The sequence below is a fragment of the Lynx canadensis genome, chromosome D4 (genome assembly GCF_007474595.2).
Source record: "Lynx canadensis isolate LIC74 chromosome D4, mLynCan4.pri.v2, whole genome shotgun sequence".
Taxonomy (NCBI): Eukaryota; Metazoa; Chordata; class Mammalia; order Carnivora; family Felidae; genus Lynx; species Lynx canadensis.
In genome coordinates, this window is record NC_044315.2 from 39,772,144 (window position 1) to 39,790,147 (window position 18,004).

The following is an 18,004-nucleotide window of genomic DNA, read 5'->3' on the forward strand; positions in this document are numbered from 1 at the left end:
ACCTAGTTCTTGATGTGTGATGAATTATGGGATTACGGTAGAAAAGTATCCTAAAAAGGCGACTAATTATGAATAACCATCCAAATTGCGTAAAACTAAGAAAAAATGGCCTATCATCTCTTGGTCCTGAAATCTAGAATTTGGGTTGATTTTAATTAATAAAGAGGTGGGGGAGAAAAACAGTCCTATGTTTTTGAAAAATATTTATTTAAAAATAAGATTTCTAAAAATACAGTACATAATACATTTCAAGAGAAGTAAAAATTCCACAATTTAAATTAAAAACAATCTGCAAAGAAAAACAAATATTACAGGAATAAAAACTAAATCACTGAAATAAATTAAAAAAAAAAAACCCACAAAACATTGTTCTTAAGGTAGATACATGGTTTTCCATTTTAAGAACCAGTGTAGATCTTTCACTTAAACAAGCATATATCAATTCATGGCTTCCTCTCTCTTTTCAGTCTGGTCTCAGCTCTCAGCTATTATTTTCCCTATTGCCATTAGCACTAGAAATGTTAGTGAAGATCTTCTTTAAATGCTCTTGAGGGACCAGACAAGGTAAAACAGACAATGCAGCCAAACAGCACTCAGATTTAAACATATGCACTGAATGAAAAAACGCCTGACACATTCGAAAACAGGATCTTTACGGCACTTGGAACGCCCCACTATTAAAAGACTTTTATTTTAAGGATATAACATTAGACACAGTTTGAGGTGGACACAAAATTTTAGGAGCCCCAAAATGTCACAGATTTTGCCCATTCAACTTGCCAGAGTTTTAAAAGGACTGCTTCGGGGACACACGGCTCATACAAGCGTGGTTATCTGTGCTCAGGCCTCCGAACAGCTATCGTGCACCCCCTGTGTTAGACTCGCAACTTACTGGTCTCGGATTGTGGAGGAATTTGTTCCTATCGGATCATCGTAGTTGTTTCGTTCTGCCTACACTAAAGAAGAACTTCTTTTTAATGCTCATCTCTGGAGGACAACAAATAGCGGTGAACTATCCGCTACCAATAACTTGAACAAGCAACTGCATTGACCCACAGCACTTTAAATAAAAAACAAGCCAAATTAACTCAGAACCGATACTGCAGCAACAGAACCTGGGAAATATATTGTTGACAATTAGAGACACAATGTTGCTTCTTCCCATTTTGATTACAAGTAAATTGTCCTTTTACCTCTAATGGCAGGTACATCCGTATTTCTATATATAATTCAAATGATCTTATGTCATATTCCATTTAAGTTTCAGACTTGACTCTTTTTTTCCATTCAGAAATCACTGCAAAACCATATACTGTATCTACATTCAAGGAGAAATTTGATTTCGGTTGACTGAAAATAACGTAAAACATTCTCAAATGTGATTGTCAACTTTTCCAATACACGAACAGTTATCTCCTTGCCACAAATTTTAACCACTTCAGTTGCAGTTTTAAGGACACTAAATAAGTATTTTGAAAATTTGTGGAAAAAGAAAAAACAGGGAACCGGCAGAGTGTACCCCGACAGCCGTACTACGTTTGGACAATTACAAGTATTTCTAAAGGGCATTTCCCCCCATTTTTTGGCAAAATGAATCACTAAGCAGAAGTAGTTCTGAAACTAATCTTACTCTAAGTTTCAGGTAAAGTGAGTAGCAATATCCAGACACCTTTTGTGGGTGTGTGTGTTGGTGAAGTTCAATTTTCTATGATCGTTTTGCTTAAATCAAGGTACATTTGCATTTCCTCTTGGGGAGCGCGTGTGTGCGTGGGCGTGTGCGTGTGCGCGTGCATGTGTGTGTGTATATATATATTTTTTTTTAAGGTGTTCTTTAATTGTATTTTTATTTGGAAAACAATCCCCCCACACCCATACATAGATGCAGAATTCTTCACTTAGAATGAGCCCGTTACAACTTTTCATTTTAGCATTTTGTTTCAGCATTCATTAAAAGGGCTCAATAGGATGTATAGCTCATTTATAGAAATAAAAGGAGTTCTTATTATTTTTCATTTATTCCTGCAGAAATAAAATACAATCTTGTGAAAAGTGTTCAATTATCTTTTGTAACCTCAACCTATTAAACTACCTTTTAAAGTAGCCAATCTATATTAAAATACAGACTGAAAAACCATACTAATATGCCTAAAAAAAAAAAAAAAGTCCAAATGAGAGACATTTAAAACCAATTAAACTGAGGCAGAAGTGTGCAAAAACTAAAATGTGTTCATCAAAATTGTTCTTAGGGACATTATTTAGAAGGATGAGAGAAGCAAAGTCCCAGTCAACCAAAAAAAAACCAAACAAAAAACCTAAATAAATAATTCTTTGGTACAGGAATTAAAAATGTCACTCAATGCTAAAGTGAGTAGCACCAGTATGTTTTAGTTGTTGAGGCTGTAAAACACTAACTTCAGGCACCAGTAGGTTGAAAGATCACTCAGTGCACACTGGCAAGAACACAGAGCTGGCGATATGCGGACAACCTTTCCCTTTAGTTAACAGCCCATGCAATGAAACCCTGTACAAGGTCAAACAGGCAAGCGAAGCCACAAAAAGAAGCATAACTTTTGTTGTTGCTGTTTTGTCCATACCTTTGCTCATATATAAAGCTATCGATACCAAAAAGATCCAGGTGTTGAACAACTGTGGCAAGGGCTACATTACATGTTACAGGTGTTCACAATACCAATAGATATAGTGACCTTGGAGGGACCAAAATAGCCCAAATTTTAAAGTGAAAAATCACCTTTTATACACAAATTGCTAATTTTCCCTCTGGTGGCAAATTTACTATAATATTTTGTATCCTTTATTTGCAATAGGTGGCTTGTAAAAAAAGGTCCCAATTTTTCCAATCAAACTTTCAATAACCTATTCATTTCCCAAGTCTCCATTAAATAGCCGTAGCTTTCACATTATTCGTAACACATCAGGTTAGCATACGCTACATAATTATAATGTTTAAAATTTAAAATAATTTTTCAAAGGCATCTGGCCAACTCATGAGAATCCGCAGTATAAATAACTCTAACTAAATGCTCCCATGCGTTAACAACTCTTACAGTAAAATGATTATCAACAAGAGATAAGGCTAAAATGACTACAGCTGGGGATTTCCTGATGTCACAGAGACTATCTCCCGTCAACCCTGTTGCTGAGATGCTGCTTATACATGTCCCGTCTAGCCTTCTTCCCATCTTCGAAAGTTTCCCTAATATCTTTATCCAATTTTGGCTACTCACTGCTCATTTGTATCTGCCCTCTATGGTGGATGAGGGAAAAGGACATATAATAGTAAAAATATATATAGTGAGAATGGAAAATACTGGTAATATCAACACCTTAAGAACCATAAATGCCACTGTTATTTCTGTTGCAAATTAGCACTAGCAGGAAGTATTACAACATCTGAAGAACAGACAAAAATGCAGTACATTTTGTTGTTAAAAACTGCACAATAATGATGAAAGGAGACATTGGAGAAAACAGTCACTTTCCTGAAATTAAACCATCATTATCCCAAAGGCAGCGGAAATGCTAAATACTGACTGATATATAAAACAATAACATTGGTTCAAAATACTTTAAACAAGTTGCTTCTATTACTTTCTCACATTCTACTGCAGAATATTCTAGAATTCAATTGAAAATGGCTAAATTCAGAGCACAGTGCAATTGTTGATTTACAGATAAAATCTGAGGGTGATTCTTAGAGTAGAAGGTAACAAATGACATTAAATAATACACTCGTTCAGCTGTTAATTATATGGTTAATAACACTAGCAAATAGAACATACTAAATGTACATGACTACATCTGCCAATACATACATTTTCAAAAGCAAGAACAGGTTGGGTTAAAAAAAAGCTAAACCTTGTATCTATTAGTAAACTATCTGGTGTTTGTATGTATAAGCTTTCCCAAATAAATTCTAGGTATATCTACTTACATTTGAGGTGATGTCAAAAATTTGTTTAACGAAGCAGCACTCGTTTAGTAAACTTGAGCTAGACAATCTATTCATACACGAAGCACGAGGGAAGTAGTTAGAGACTAGAGCAAAGTCCAGGGAGAGACTAGCAGCTCTGTTAACATTAATGCCATTGTACATCAGGGCCGGACACACCGCGATTTTACAGCAACACACGCGAGAACACACGAACTGCCCTGTGATCTAATACATAGGAAACCATGTGGTCATACTCTAAATTACTTCACACTTCCCAGTCGGAAGTGTCCTCCTAACCTAAGTCTTTCTGATTAGCATTCAGAAATAATACACCCTTTTGAGCGAATCACACCTTCAAATTTTATGGAAGTGACTTAAAAGTGTGACAATGAATAGCTATAATTAGCCAGCATCAGCAGAGAAAAATACCTCCAAGCGTTGGCAAAAAGTCACTGCTGTTCAGTCCGACAGAAGTTTTAACTTAGTTGTCATATGGAGCATTATGTCTGCTTATGCTCCGTACTTCCATTACTATTAAAAGTAAACTATGCTTTCTTCTGTTAAAAGAGGTTAAAACATTAACTAAAATTTTAAATATGGTTACCTCTTACATGAAGTACTTTTAATACAATTCTTAAGCAAAATAGTATTTTTCTTATAGTGGAACGCCAGTTAACTTTGTATTTTTAAACTAGAAGTCTTGGTTACAAAGTACCAAAAGCTCTTTAAACTGATGCTTGCTGTCTGGGGGATTCTGAACTCAGTCCATTTTTGCCTACAATCTTGGGCCCGTAAGCATTTTTGTTTACAGAAGAGAACAACAACAAATATAACTTGTAACTCAGAATATCTGGCTAAAAATCTTTCATTTCCAGAGCCCAATTAAGAATTGCTGATGCAAAGCATCCTTTAACATATATTTTGCTTAAAACAAAATGGAATGTTTATAAGGAAATACTTCATCCAACAAATAGATTATATCAGTAATTTCACTGCTTGTAATTATTTTCTAATAAGGCTCAACATTAGTCATTTTCACAGTTATCCAAAACCCATAATATGATGACTACGAAAGTTATAGCTAGAATTCTGAATGGGAGTTATAAGAGTATAACTTATACTCTTAAAAAGAATGAAGTATAGAAAGAATTATTAATCTATTATTCTATTAATACAATAAAATCAGTAAAAAAAATCATTCTGAAACTGAGATTAAAAAATCTAAATGTATTTTTTTAGATACTCATTAAAACACATTAGATACTTGCTTGCCAACGTAACTACAGTAAGTTTCTGTGTTTTGTAATGAATTGGTAATTTTAGGTAATGGCTTTCCTAATTCTAAGCACTTAATTTGCCGAAATAAGGTTTAAAATATTATTCATGAAATGGTTTACATTTGTTTACCCTGATCTGATATAAATTTCTAATGGATAGTAAAAAAGTATAATAATATACACAGATGAAGCAAAGTAGTTATCATATTTGTATGATCCAGACACTGCCATCATAAACGGGAATGCACTGGTTTTCATAAACTCTTACGTTTTTGTACTTACACTTCCCCTAAGTTTGCACCTCTGGCATGCTCAGAATTAGGCCATACAAATAATGAACTGTGGGGCAATAAATCTCTAGAACCAGTATAATTACACTAGTTAGCCAAAAGAGGGCGCAGAGAGAACACAACTAGACTCCATGCGTCCCAGGAAACTGCCGGTTGGCTTCTTTCAAGTCATCGCTCGAGAATTGTAAACACAGTTAGGTGTGCTGACTTGAGCACACTGAAAATTACAGCAAAAGTGTATACAGATAGGCTTTAATATAGATTCTTATATAGATTGATACGTAGCATTTCTGCCATTCAAACAAAATAAATATATGCCTTGCCTAGTGTATCAGTTTGTATTGTCCCCCAATGACTGTGAGCAATCAGGTAGAGGGAACAGGACAGGGAGGTTAAAGAGAAAAGAGGGAGGAAAATGTGCCCAGAAGTGGTAAATCTAAGAAAAACAAAAACCCTCAGGGCGGGGAAAGGACCATCTCTGGCTCCCATTACTGAGACAGAGATCGGCAATGAGGATCTCCCAGGTATATACCTTTCAAGGTAGCTACTGCTACTACGTGAAGCGTAAATATGTCCATAAAGCTCTTTAGCGGGTCTACAGTTGGCTTTGTTTTTTCTCAAGGTTCTCATTTGACAGAAATGTACACAGCATGAGGCATTTGACTGATATATATCTACATATCTACACGTTACTTCCCTTTAACAGTTCTGTCAACAGACCAAATGTGGTCACTATGTTAGCTTGCACAAAACCCAACCCAGGTGCCGGACACAAACAAACATACTAATTTTGTGGTTCACTAAGCTCTATAAATATACTCCTCATATTACATTTACTATGCATCTTATCAGCACCAATAAATATTTTCATCTGCCACTTCCAAATTTCTAAATAATAAAGCACTGTAGTCAGAACATGAAAGACATGGTATTTATCTCTGAGAACAGCTTATTCAATTATTTTAGAAGATATTTACAATTCCTGAAAGAACTAACTACAGTAGAGTTCACTGGCTGACAATGGAAATCTTCTGTTTCATGATTTCTCAGGTTTGACTCCTTCCTCTCAAAACTAACTAAAAGGAAAATACTGGTATGTTCCAAGAACAGTGGACCCCTTTAATCTTCTCTTCAAGGGAAAGACTGTGAGGACATAATTGTTGAAAAGGATATATGGATTTTGCAGTATTCTAATGGAAAAAAGTGTAAAAGCTGAATTTTTCTCAAAGCATGCTAAAATGTCTTTTCACACAAATCTTCTATGCTCTCCAAGAGACCATCACCATTAGCAATTTAAATTTGTAGAAGCTAATCATGTAGATCATTACGTTTTCTTATTTTAAGGTCATTTCCTAACATTAGGTACTAAGTACAAAAGGTCTCTCAATCCAAACTTATAGTTGGCCAATTGCAATTTGGGTGATTATAGGTACACAAAAATTAACTTACTTTTACTAGCAACTTCCTATAACTAAGATTTCATTCTTAGTTGGCCAATATCTATTACATACAAACCTTGAGTGTGTAATTTTAGATCTACTAGTAGGTAAGTAAAAGTAAAAAGTATATATTTGTTTTTCAAAAGCACAATATTCCTCTTTATACTGTACATTATATATTATCTAGTTATACTAGCACTTTAAAAACATACGCATTGTAATATAACCGTACTAGAAAAGGTATCTGTGGAATTATTGCAAATTCTCTACCCTTTTTGCTCATCAAAATCTTAGGGTAAAATAGAATATACATGCCCGCTTGGTCAAAAATTTCACCTTGGAGTAATTATTTTAACAACAACCAACAATTACATCAGTATAGGGAAAAGAAATGGAAAAGTTAATATGGAAAAAAAATTAATCTTGCCTTGAAAATAAGGTAGGTAGTTGGTGTTTTATTTTAGTGGCGTTTTTATTTTGTTTCTGGTGAAGAGAAAAACAGAAAACATTAGAAAGCTACTTCTAAGAAAACACTGCCCTTTTTCTGTTGTTGTTTTATTGTTCAATTCTATGCTGCATTAAAAAAAATCCTGCAGCATATAAAAAAGGCAGTATTATTTAAATTATTATGCATTTGAAAAAGAAAATTTGCATATACTATAAGGTGTGTCAACTTTTATAAACCTGAAGAATTAAATTCAGATTTGGTTAGTACTGTTTGAGAGTGAAAAATTTAAATAAACATCTGAAATTTCCCATAAATTAAAATCTGCAACATTGTCAGTACTAAAAAAAAAAAAGAAAAAAAATTATGTACAATTATTTTATCTCAATCACTGCCTTTTGGGTTTAATAACAAAAGCATTTCAAGAAATCCCCGTGGAAAGCTAATTTGAAAGTAAACATGCTTTAAAACTTAAATATAGATCTTGTATTAGTCCCACAACAGGATTCAAGATCACTATTAAAATAAAGCCTGGGGCACATTATGACGCCTAAGATTGGTGGGTGGATTTTAATTGACTTGAAGACTGTCATAGTTCTATTATCAGAAAACCTGTAACGCATTTCCAGCATGGAGGACCCATCTGTGCCCACCATCCATCTGTTTAGACGTGATTGGCAAAGTGGTAGGGAACTCGCAGTGGTTGCCTCTGCCTGAAAGGAATAAACCACAGGATCTTCCAACGAGTGCCAAAAACTTCTGAGAAGGTCTGCTGCCATGGCTTTCGGGGCCTCGATCTACAGAAGACAGCATTATTAGTGAAAGACAGCACTCCCATGGTGCACTTCAGTCAGCTAAAACAATGCAGGTTGGCTGGGGATCCATTACTGGACTCTGATGAATTGTGTCCCAGCATCACAAATACAGCTTTTCTTTCATTATGGCATGCAGCTGAGTTTTAACTCTGGATAGCAGATATTGTATCTGTGTCGTCAATCAACCTAGGGGAACTTTTGAAGCAGAGGAGAATCTCAGGATTAACAGAGCGTGTGTCAACGACACAGTAGCAAATCTCTTTTGATGTACTTTCGGGACAAATAATTTAACTTACTTTAGTTAGACAAGGAACAAGAACGACCAGTACTTATTTTGTTGGGAAACTCGCATGGCTTGAAGACCCCTACTGTAAGACTGGATTATGCTTGTCTAGCTCAGGCCTTAGACAAGGCACCAAGAAAAAGCCATCATTATGTTATCTTTCCATCACATGCACACATTTTTCAAATGTGGCCAGCTGTTTCCACTTTTAAATAAGAGCACTACAGATTTCATTTTTATACTTACATTTCTTCACAACAGTTTGACATCTTTTCAATAGATGTTGTATCCTATTAAAAATTAAAGAAAAATTATACTCAGATGTAACAAAGTTATCAAGACTTTATTCTGTATCTACTTTATGATGCTTTTCATCATATTCAGAGACTATTCTGAAGACTTCAACAGTTTACATATGGGTACTAAGAATTTTAAATTAACTGCATACATTGCTGAAATTCCCTTGACAAAAACAGAACGAACATTACATTGTGCCAAAAAAATGTATCCAGTTACAAAACCTCACAAAAATTGTAGGAGTCTCACTTTATTAAAATATAACCTATTACATTTGCTTTCTTTGATAATTCTTTTAAAAGTCTACGATCTATTTTTAATTCAACTGCCAGGGAATATGCGCTACAAAATAAATACCAAAGTGACAAATGAAAGGCACTTAATAAACAGAAAGCTGCCAAGAGCCAGAGTGCTACTGGTTCTGGATTTCTATAAACAAACACAAATTCAACAGGGCAATCTATGCATTTGCCATATTACAGCATCTATTACCTTTAAAGGTAAAGCGAAACTATTTCTTCTTTTTTTTAACAGAAAAACCAGTATCTTCCTAATAATACAATTTCTCATTCTATGTTTTCCATAAAGCTCTAACACAAATATGTAAGCAAAGGAAGTCAACAAAGACAGCTTCTAAACATGCTGGTTCCATTCATATATACAGAAATCCTATCACTAGACTGAGAAACTGCAATAAATAATAGCCAAATGCTCAGAACACAAATTACATGATCTTCTTTTAAATATATATTTTATGTTTTAGACACATTTCAAAGTAGTACAAAAGGAAATATGTTCTTTTAAATATACAAAAGAGTTAGCGAACTTTCCCTCTTATCCTCTGATAGCTTGCTCACATATGGCAGGTGAACTGTACTGTTATTAAGCAGCACTATGCACACACAATCTGGGACGGCAACTCCAATTCCAAGAACCTCTAGTTGTAGAACTCTCTTCCAACGATACTGGTAAAAAAAACACTTTGACTTTAAAAATCTCTTTGTAGAAGTTACATCAACATCTCACAATATTAAGTCCTTAACGTATGAACCGTTGAAGAACTACGGTTGGCCCACATACGAGAAAATAAATCTATTTTTTTTAGATGACAGAGTAACCAATAGCAGTGTTCCGTTTCCATATTTCCCAGGAATTTGTGACAAGATGGTAGATTAGCCACATATTCCATATTCATCAGTTTTCCTATCATGCTTTGAAATTCATGGTATCCAATGACAAGTCTATTTATAACTAACTTTTCTCAGTTCTGTTGCATAATTTCCTCAAAATAATGTTTTACTTTGTGACAACACAGTCTGCAAATATATGAGAACCTTGATCATGGGCTTAGAGGAAGGCTGGGCCTCTGCTTCCACATCTGTAGAGAAAGTGAAGGAAGTCATTCTAACGGTTTCCTGGCACGGATGGGTGACAGGATGCCCCAAGAGACTGAAGGCAACTTGTGCAAAAATGCAAAGCAAACGATTGGACAGAAATCTGTCAGGGTTCTTAGGACAGGTAAATAAATGGATGCAAAGGGATAATACTTAAAAACCATTTCGAGAGAAGGAAGGCAATTACAAAGTCAGACTACCACAGCTAGTATTGTATGAAATTTTTTACTATGCATAAATTTACAATTTGATTAAGACTCTGAGGAACTTATTTGTGGCGATAAAAGATTCATCTTCAAAGATTCTGGATTTAGACTTCATGTGGGAAAAGCTTTTATTTTCAAGTGCTTTTGACACCTTCCCAGAAACTGGTTCAAGTAATAAGTAGAATACTACCTCTTAAGTGATCATAAACAGACGGTCATTCTATCCATGAATGTGACGTTTGCCATGACTTTTTGAACAGGATTTGTGAGGCTAGACAAAGAAGACCACTCTTTTCCCTCTAGAAATAGCAAATGCATAACTCTCTGAAACCCAGCTATTGAGCATACGGTTATAAGAAAAATGTGCAATTTGTATTTGAACAGCCAAACAGGTCACAAACATGTCACTGGCACTTCTAGAGCGTACTCAGAACAACACGAGTTATCACACCATCACATTCGTAAACAAAGCAGGAACTGCAAACTTAGAGGAGCAGAGAGGTTACTACCGGCAGGAACACTGAAGCCATAAGTTATTTCCAAAAGTGCCAAATGAGGTTTGATATAGTTTTTAGGTTTATTTTGAGAGCGAGCAGGCGTGCACGAGTGGGGGAGGGGCAGAGAAAGAGAACCCCAAGCAGGCTCCACGCTCTCAGCACATTTCGAGCGGGGCAAAACCTCAGCAACAGTGAGATCATGGCCTGAGCTGAAAGCAAGAGTCGGACGCTTAACCGACAGCGATCCAGATGCCCCTAATATACTTTTTGTTTTATGAAGCTGGGAAATAAACCAACGTTTTTAGTGCATTTAAAATAGATTTTGGTGCAGATAGTTTAACTCAATATAAAAGATTCAATACCTTTAGTGACCATCAGGAAATGCCCAATAAGAAAATCCCCAATGACCAATAAGATAATCTTCAAGCAGTATAATTTATAAATTCTTAGTGCTTTATAAAACTAGCTAGCTATCCAGAAAAATTCATTCTTCAAGGAATGATAAGAAACAAGTTTTTATAGTAGGTCATCTTCAATCAGGATATCTTATCTTCAGAAAAATATTTATGTCGCGTTGATGGTCTAATGATCAAAATATCTAAGACTTCCAACAGTCTGCATAACTAAGACATATGAGAATGCTTTCCTATATTTAAAAACTGAAAGTTTATTTTCTAAAAAAGAATAAATTAGGAACAGCAGGACTTCTATGGACCTTACCTATTTCATCAACCGATCCTTCATCTTCTCCTGCTGGCTGATGTTACCCTAACGATCAGGTTCAGTCTAAGACACTAGTAATATTATATCTGGAATAGGGTGGGGGGGGGGGGTAGTTCCTAACAGAAAGGGATAGGAAAGTATTTACTGCCTGTTGGAAAAATTAGTAGTAAGAGTGGAGGACAAAGAGCAAGAATTTATCACCAGACAACTAGCCCTCTCTGAACACACAGCTTGACGATCCAATCCATTCAACTGACTCATTCTGCTTTGGGTTCGTTTTCACCAAGCAACGCTGCCACGTATGTTGTTGTGCAGGACAAGGAATATGCCGAAAGTCTTCCGGCACGCCTGACAATTCCACACAAGGGAACAAACAATCTGGTTTATACGACCAACGCTTTTGAGTCTGGAAGGCACAGTCGCGATCTCTGGGCCTAACTCTGGAAACATTTCCAAAATGGAGTTTCTAGACCTGCCGAACTGCCAACTTGATGAAAGTTAAGAGCATTCTATCACAAAGACATGACGACAGCTCAGTGTAACCTCGATGATCACCTGAACACTTTATTCTTCCTTTGGTCTGTTGCACATACCTAATTCAATGACTGTTGACTGAATCTGGAGTTAAAAACCACTCAGGAACTTTCTTCACAACGAGAGATTATATACCTGTTTTATCTATTATTACTACTACTAATTCTAAGACTTTGGCTTGACTGCCTAGCACCTCTCATCAATGAATGGACAGCAGCTCAGTTAACTTCACGTCTTTCACAGGACCTAGCAGCATATGTGGTTCCAAGTAGATACCCGATGTATGTTTCCAGCACTAAACTAACTGAACATGGACAGAAACAGCGTGATTCCTTAGTTTTTTCCTTTGGAATTCAAAGAGAGAACATTTCCCGTGAATCAGAGCTCTCTCTCCTCCTTTGAAGCCAGAACTCACTATATTCTTCATTTGAAATAACTGGTACTTTAAGCATTTATCCAGCAAGAGAGAACCAGCTGTATCTCTTATTAGAGATCTGAAGTTCACAGAAACATTTAATCAATCATGGAACCAAAGGAGAAGGTGGTAGATCTTACATGTGCAGTCACTGAAAATTTCTTTCCAATATGATTCCTGTACTTCTCTTCATTAAGCTACTTTCTGGCTGTATAAAACCTTAGGAAAGTCACTAAAACTCAGTATCATAATTTTCAAATAATAATTCCTAATTCATAGATTTTTGTAGGGATTAAATGAGTTGATATATGTTAGAACCCTTAACTCCTCAATAAACAGCAGTCCTACCTTTTACTGATGTTGCCTACTATGCTCTTTTTGAGAGGGCTTAGAGATATAATCTCAATTACATCAGAATATAACTTAAAAAAACATGTTTAAGTAAAAAAAGTGGGTTTTATAACAAACAATAAAATGACAGGGCCTATTTTACACAGATAAAATCCAATGTCCACAAGGGGCTTACAATCCAGCTGAGAAAATAAGTACTATGTAACATACACCACGACTCATTTACTCATCTATCCATTTATCAAAAATCAAAAATTACAACACGGTCCTTAGCATCAAGGAGCTTGACAGTCTAGTGAAAGTGGTCAAGTATACAGGATAACTATACAAGAAAATACAGAGAATGCCAGAGAGAATGGTTATATGCAATAACATACTATATAAGTAAGCTTTATAACTGAATATTTGAAACAGCTGGAAACTATGTTTGCAATCAACACTCCCTGTCAACTACTCTTACATTTTTAATACAAAATTATACTTTCAAAAAGATTTTTGGTTACCAGCATAATAAGTAAGATGGGCTAATGGTAATGGGCCTCTCTAGCTTAGATTTAGGGAGTAACTACCGTATTGACAGCATGTGACAGAAGCATATGAATCATTGTGGAAAAGATCTACAAATTAACCGTAAATACAGGATTCAGTGTTTTCTCCAATTCTACAGTAATGTTTTAAATCAGATTTTAAAAAATGCATGTAGATTCAGAACATGAGAAAATAAAGTGAATGTGGAAAATTGCAAGTAAAATGAAAACTCATAAATGTTTAACTTTTTCACCAAAAAAAAAAAAAAGCATTGAGTTAATCACTCAAGCAATTAGTAATGCTTTGAGAAAATTAAAATGCAGTATTCCTATGGAAGAAATTCTAGAAATAGATTTAAATAGTTTAAATTACTTTTAACGTTATCAGATATACAGGGAAGTTATGACACTGAGCAGACAGATGATGCAATATATATACATTCTTCACACAGGAACATATTATGCTAAAGAGCAATATAATTCCACACATAATAATTTTGATGCTAGCAGGCATTTTTTAAAAGAATGCTTTTTATATACCATGCAATGTGACTTAGTATGTATTTAAACTAATTGTTTGGCACAGGGGAACCCAGGTTCTAGAGTTTTCTATGTATTCAAGTTCAAAGAAATAATACTTAGCCAATATTAGTATGTAATATTAAAAAGCATAAAAGAAATGACATTTTAAATTGTAATGACTTTTCTAGGTTTTTAAAGCTACTGAGAAGATATGTCATATAATATTACAAGTAGAGGTACTCTATTAAATACACTTTGTTTTTATTAAACAAAAAATATAATTCAGAAAGGAAAACAAAATGCTATACAGAGCGTCTTTTGTAGAAATGTAAGTGAGTTGGGTTCTGCATAATTAGCAATAATTTCCATATTTGCAATGCTGATTTAGAGCTGAGTAAACCAAACATAATTTGAACACAGATTGTACTGAATGCCGCTAATTCACCACATTGATTCAGTGGGATACTTGGCAAAATTTAATTATAAGGATTAATAATCTCAGGACACATTTCTGGATACATAGTAAAAGGCAGGTAAGCCCACTAATTGTCTGATTAAGGAGAATGCTATTTAATAGATAATCTCATTTAAACTAATTTAACATTTTGAACATAAGATACTTTTCACTGCATAAGACAACCAAGTTAAACTGAATCACCCTGCATTTGTGATTCTCTCTGTATTTATTTAAGGAACCATGGGTCAGTATTTGGGGGGGGGGTGTGGGGGAGCATTTTCCCTCTTAATTTGAAAAGCTTTACTTTAAGCTAGCTCTGGTAATTCAAGTAGAGTCCCACAAGAGTACCTATGAGCAAATGCAAGAGCTCACTTTTTTTCTTTGAGAATTTAAAAGCACAAAACCACAGCTAAATACATCTTCCCCGCCCTACCCTCAACCTCACCGCAACTGAGAAAAGCACTATGCTCCAGAGACGCCATCAAAAGCTTAAGCTATTATATAAACTCCACGGTGCCCAGAAAACAAAAATGCTTGTATACAAAATGTAGATAAACTGTCAGAGCAGTGTCATGGTGTACAATAGCTCACTGTCAGAACCTCACCAGAAGGCGCTGTACCAGCTGTTCTAGCGTTTCTTGATGAACTCTCTCCAAGCCCGGTGACTGAAAACACGACTAATACAATCATCCAGCACTGTTAGTATTGGTGCTCATCAGAACGGACATTATTCTTGGCTGTGTGTGAACTACTGCTCAATAAGAAATTCTGACAACATCAATTACATTAATAACAACATCACTATCCATTTCATTCAGAAACAGAAACAGAAAAAGGCTAACCAGGCTAAGTAAGGAATAATTAGAATAATCTGTTCCCTAAATAAAGAACGCTTCAAAGCAGATTGCTTTGAAAACAGTTTAATCTCAATATTGATTTTACTAAAAATTTACCAACTTATAAACATATGCCTAAAGTTAAATCTAAAAATAATCAAAGGTAATCCCTTAAAATTGGGTTTAAGATTAGTCTATTCCACAGAAACATCTGGTTGTGTTGAGATCTTTTAACCTTGGAAATGAGATTAGAAACCCACTGTTTTTAAATTTAATTTCTAGTTATTTTATCTGGGTCACAGATAATCTGCTCTTGCTAAATCTAAAATGACATCAGATTATCATTACTGTGATTATCCTGTTACCTTCTACTGTCAATAAGAAGACAGGATTTTCCCTCTGACATGGAGAGAAATGATGTATTTATTCCAAGTAAGAACAAATAATGGGAAAAAAATTACTGAAAACTGAGGTACTGCTTCCTGAAAATCTCAACCTAAGCCTCAAAAAGATAGCATATGTTTTGTGTATTTGTTGTCCAACAGGCCTACGTTCAAGCTACGTAATGACAGTTCATATGACGAAATAATACTCCTACCAGTGTGTTCCCAAAATGCCTCTTGGTCTCTGGGGTGCAGGAATAGGGGAAGGAGGAAGACTTTAGCGGAAGGATTAAATTTACTGTAACTTCTCCTCCTCCTCCTCTTCTTTCTTATACTACTTGACAAATTCATCACCTTCTTTCACATTGTGAGAGATGCACGGATTCAAATTACGACAAAAACACCCAGGTGTGACATTTCTTGTGGGTAGTCTTAAATTTTTCATAAGATGAAAACAGCAAGCATATTGTATTTTAAAAAGTAAGCATGAGGGGCGCCTGGGTGGCGCAGTCGGTTAAGCGTCCGACTTCAGCCAGGTCACGATCTCGCGGTCCGTGAGTTCGAGCCCCGCATCGGGCTCTGGGCTGATAGCTCGGAGCCTGGAGCCTGCGTCCAATTCTGTGTCTCCCTCTCTCTCTGCCCCTCCCCTGTTCATGCTCTGTCTCTCTCTGTCCCAAAAATAAATAAACGTTGAAAAAAAAAATTTAAAAAAAAAAAAAGTAAGCATGATCTCTGTATAACTTTAATTAAAATATTAGATTCTACTTTATTTAAATACTAATCATTAGATTTAAAATTAATACTGAGGTTAAATGACCTTAAATAATTAAGCCTTAAAGAGCCTTAAATCAATGTGAGGAGGAGTGCATTCTGGAAACCTTAAAAAAAAAAAAAAAGTTTTTCATCCAAAAACAGTGATGCTAGAAGTTCACTATGAAAGCCCAGGTAAATGGAGTTAAAATTTACTGTAATTGTTTGAAGTACTGGGATTCAAGAGGAAGTACAGTGAGTGGTGAGTAAAGACTAGACTAGCAAATACAGTGTATATGTTCTCTTAACGCTGCATTCTTTTTTGAATGTTTCACAAATGTCGAACTTCTACAGACATCAGAACTGTCCCGTACAGAGTATTCTGAGAGGGTACTATACATATACAGAAAGAAATGAAACTTTTGGAGAAAGCATTAGATTAAAAAAAAAAAAAAAAAAAAAAAAAAACACTGTGGTTTCTACTTAGTTTTAGAAATATCACATCAGAACCAACCTCTCTAAAGACAATGTTGTTCCGTATTATAGCAAAAGAAAAAAATCATACAATTTGAAAAACATTAACATGTCGGCAATACAGAATAGAGTCAGAACAGAATTTGATATTACACATCCTTCAAACACCAACAAATTCAGTAAATAACTTTATGGCCAACTCAGAAGTGAACGCTAAAATTTTAAAGTAGGGATTCTTAAAAGATTTTGAAGGCTTTGCTGCCAAACCCTCCCCTCGGAAGCTTCTGGGGCTGCTAGGGAAGAAAGAAATGGCTGCCCTCGGCTATAAACCCCTGACGGCCCTCATAAGTAGCTTGTACTCTTAGCAGCAATGTCCCAAATGTCCATTTTCAGTCATTCATCGTAAGAAACTGGAAAAGTCTGAGAATTCTCCTTCCAGGGGACAAAAATATACACCAGTGATTTCGGTAAATGCAAAAGTGAAAATTCAAACAATGCAAGTACAATCTGGCAATTCTGACGTGACTGATGAACAGACTATAAAGTAATTGGGAATTAATATAAAAGTAGAGAAAAAAGAATTTAGGCAAAGACCTACTTTCATCCTCACCACTGTTATTAATAAATACCATGTTATTTACCATCATCATTAGAAAAATCACAAGAGGTATCAGAAAATATTTCAAGCTGAATAATAGTAAAAATATATTTAAACAGACATTACACGATCCATGAACAGCCAATAAGCACACGAAGAAGTGTTCAATATCATTAGTCGTCAGGGAAATATAAATTGAAACAAGATGCTATTAAAACCCACCAGAATGGCTGCAATTAAAGACTGATGACAACAAATGTTGACAAGGATGTGGAACAACCAGAATTCTCATATATTGTTGGGGAGACGGCAACTGGTACTTGGGGAAAAGATCTGGCCGTTGCTTATGAAATAAAAGGTAAGCCTCTCCTAAGTGACAAAGGCGTTCTTCTCCCAGATATTGACCCAAGAAAATGAAATAGGTTTCCACAAAAAGACTTGAGCAAAAATATTCAGAGCTTTATTCGTAACTGCCACAATCTAGAACCAAGCCAGCCCTCTTTCAATAGAATAGAGAGACAACTCGTGGCCTAGTCATA

At 35.3% G+C, this 18,004-nt stretch overlaps 1 protein-coding gene across 1 annotated transcript in view; it reads right to left on the bottom strand.

The window, feature by feature from the left end:
- Window positions 1-675: 675 nt before the first annotated feature.
- The window catches only part of ZDHHC21 (zinc finger DHHC-type palmitoyltransferase 21), a 69,858-nt gene continuing 52,529 nt past the window's right edge, over window positions 676-18,004 (bottom strand). Inside the window, exons 9-10 of the mRNA XM_030293079.1 lie at window positions 8,748-8,791; window positions 676-8,200 (exon numbers count right to left, since the gene is read on the bottom strand). Of these exons, the coding sequence (XP_030148939.1) occupies window positions 8,068-8,200; window positions 8,748-8,791 (177 nt within the window). The 3' untranslated portion in view covers window positions 676-8,067. The remainder of the gene's footprint in view (window positions 8,201-8,747; window positions 8,792-18,004) is intronic.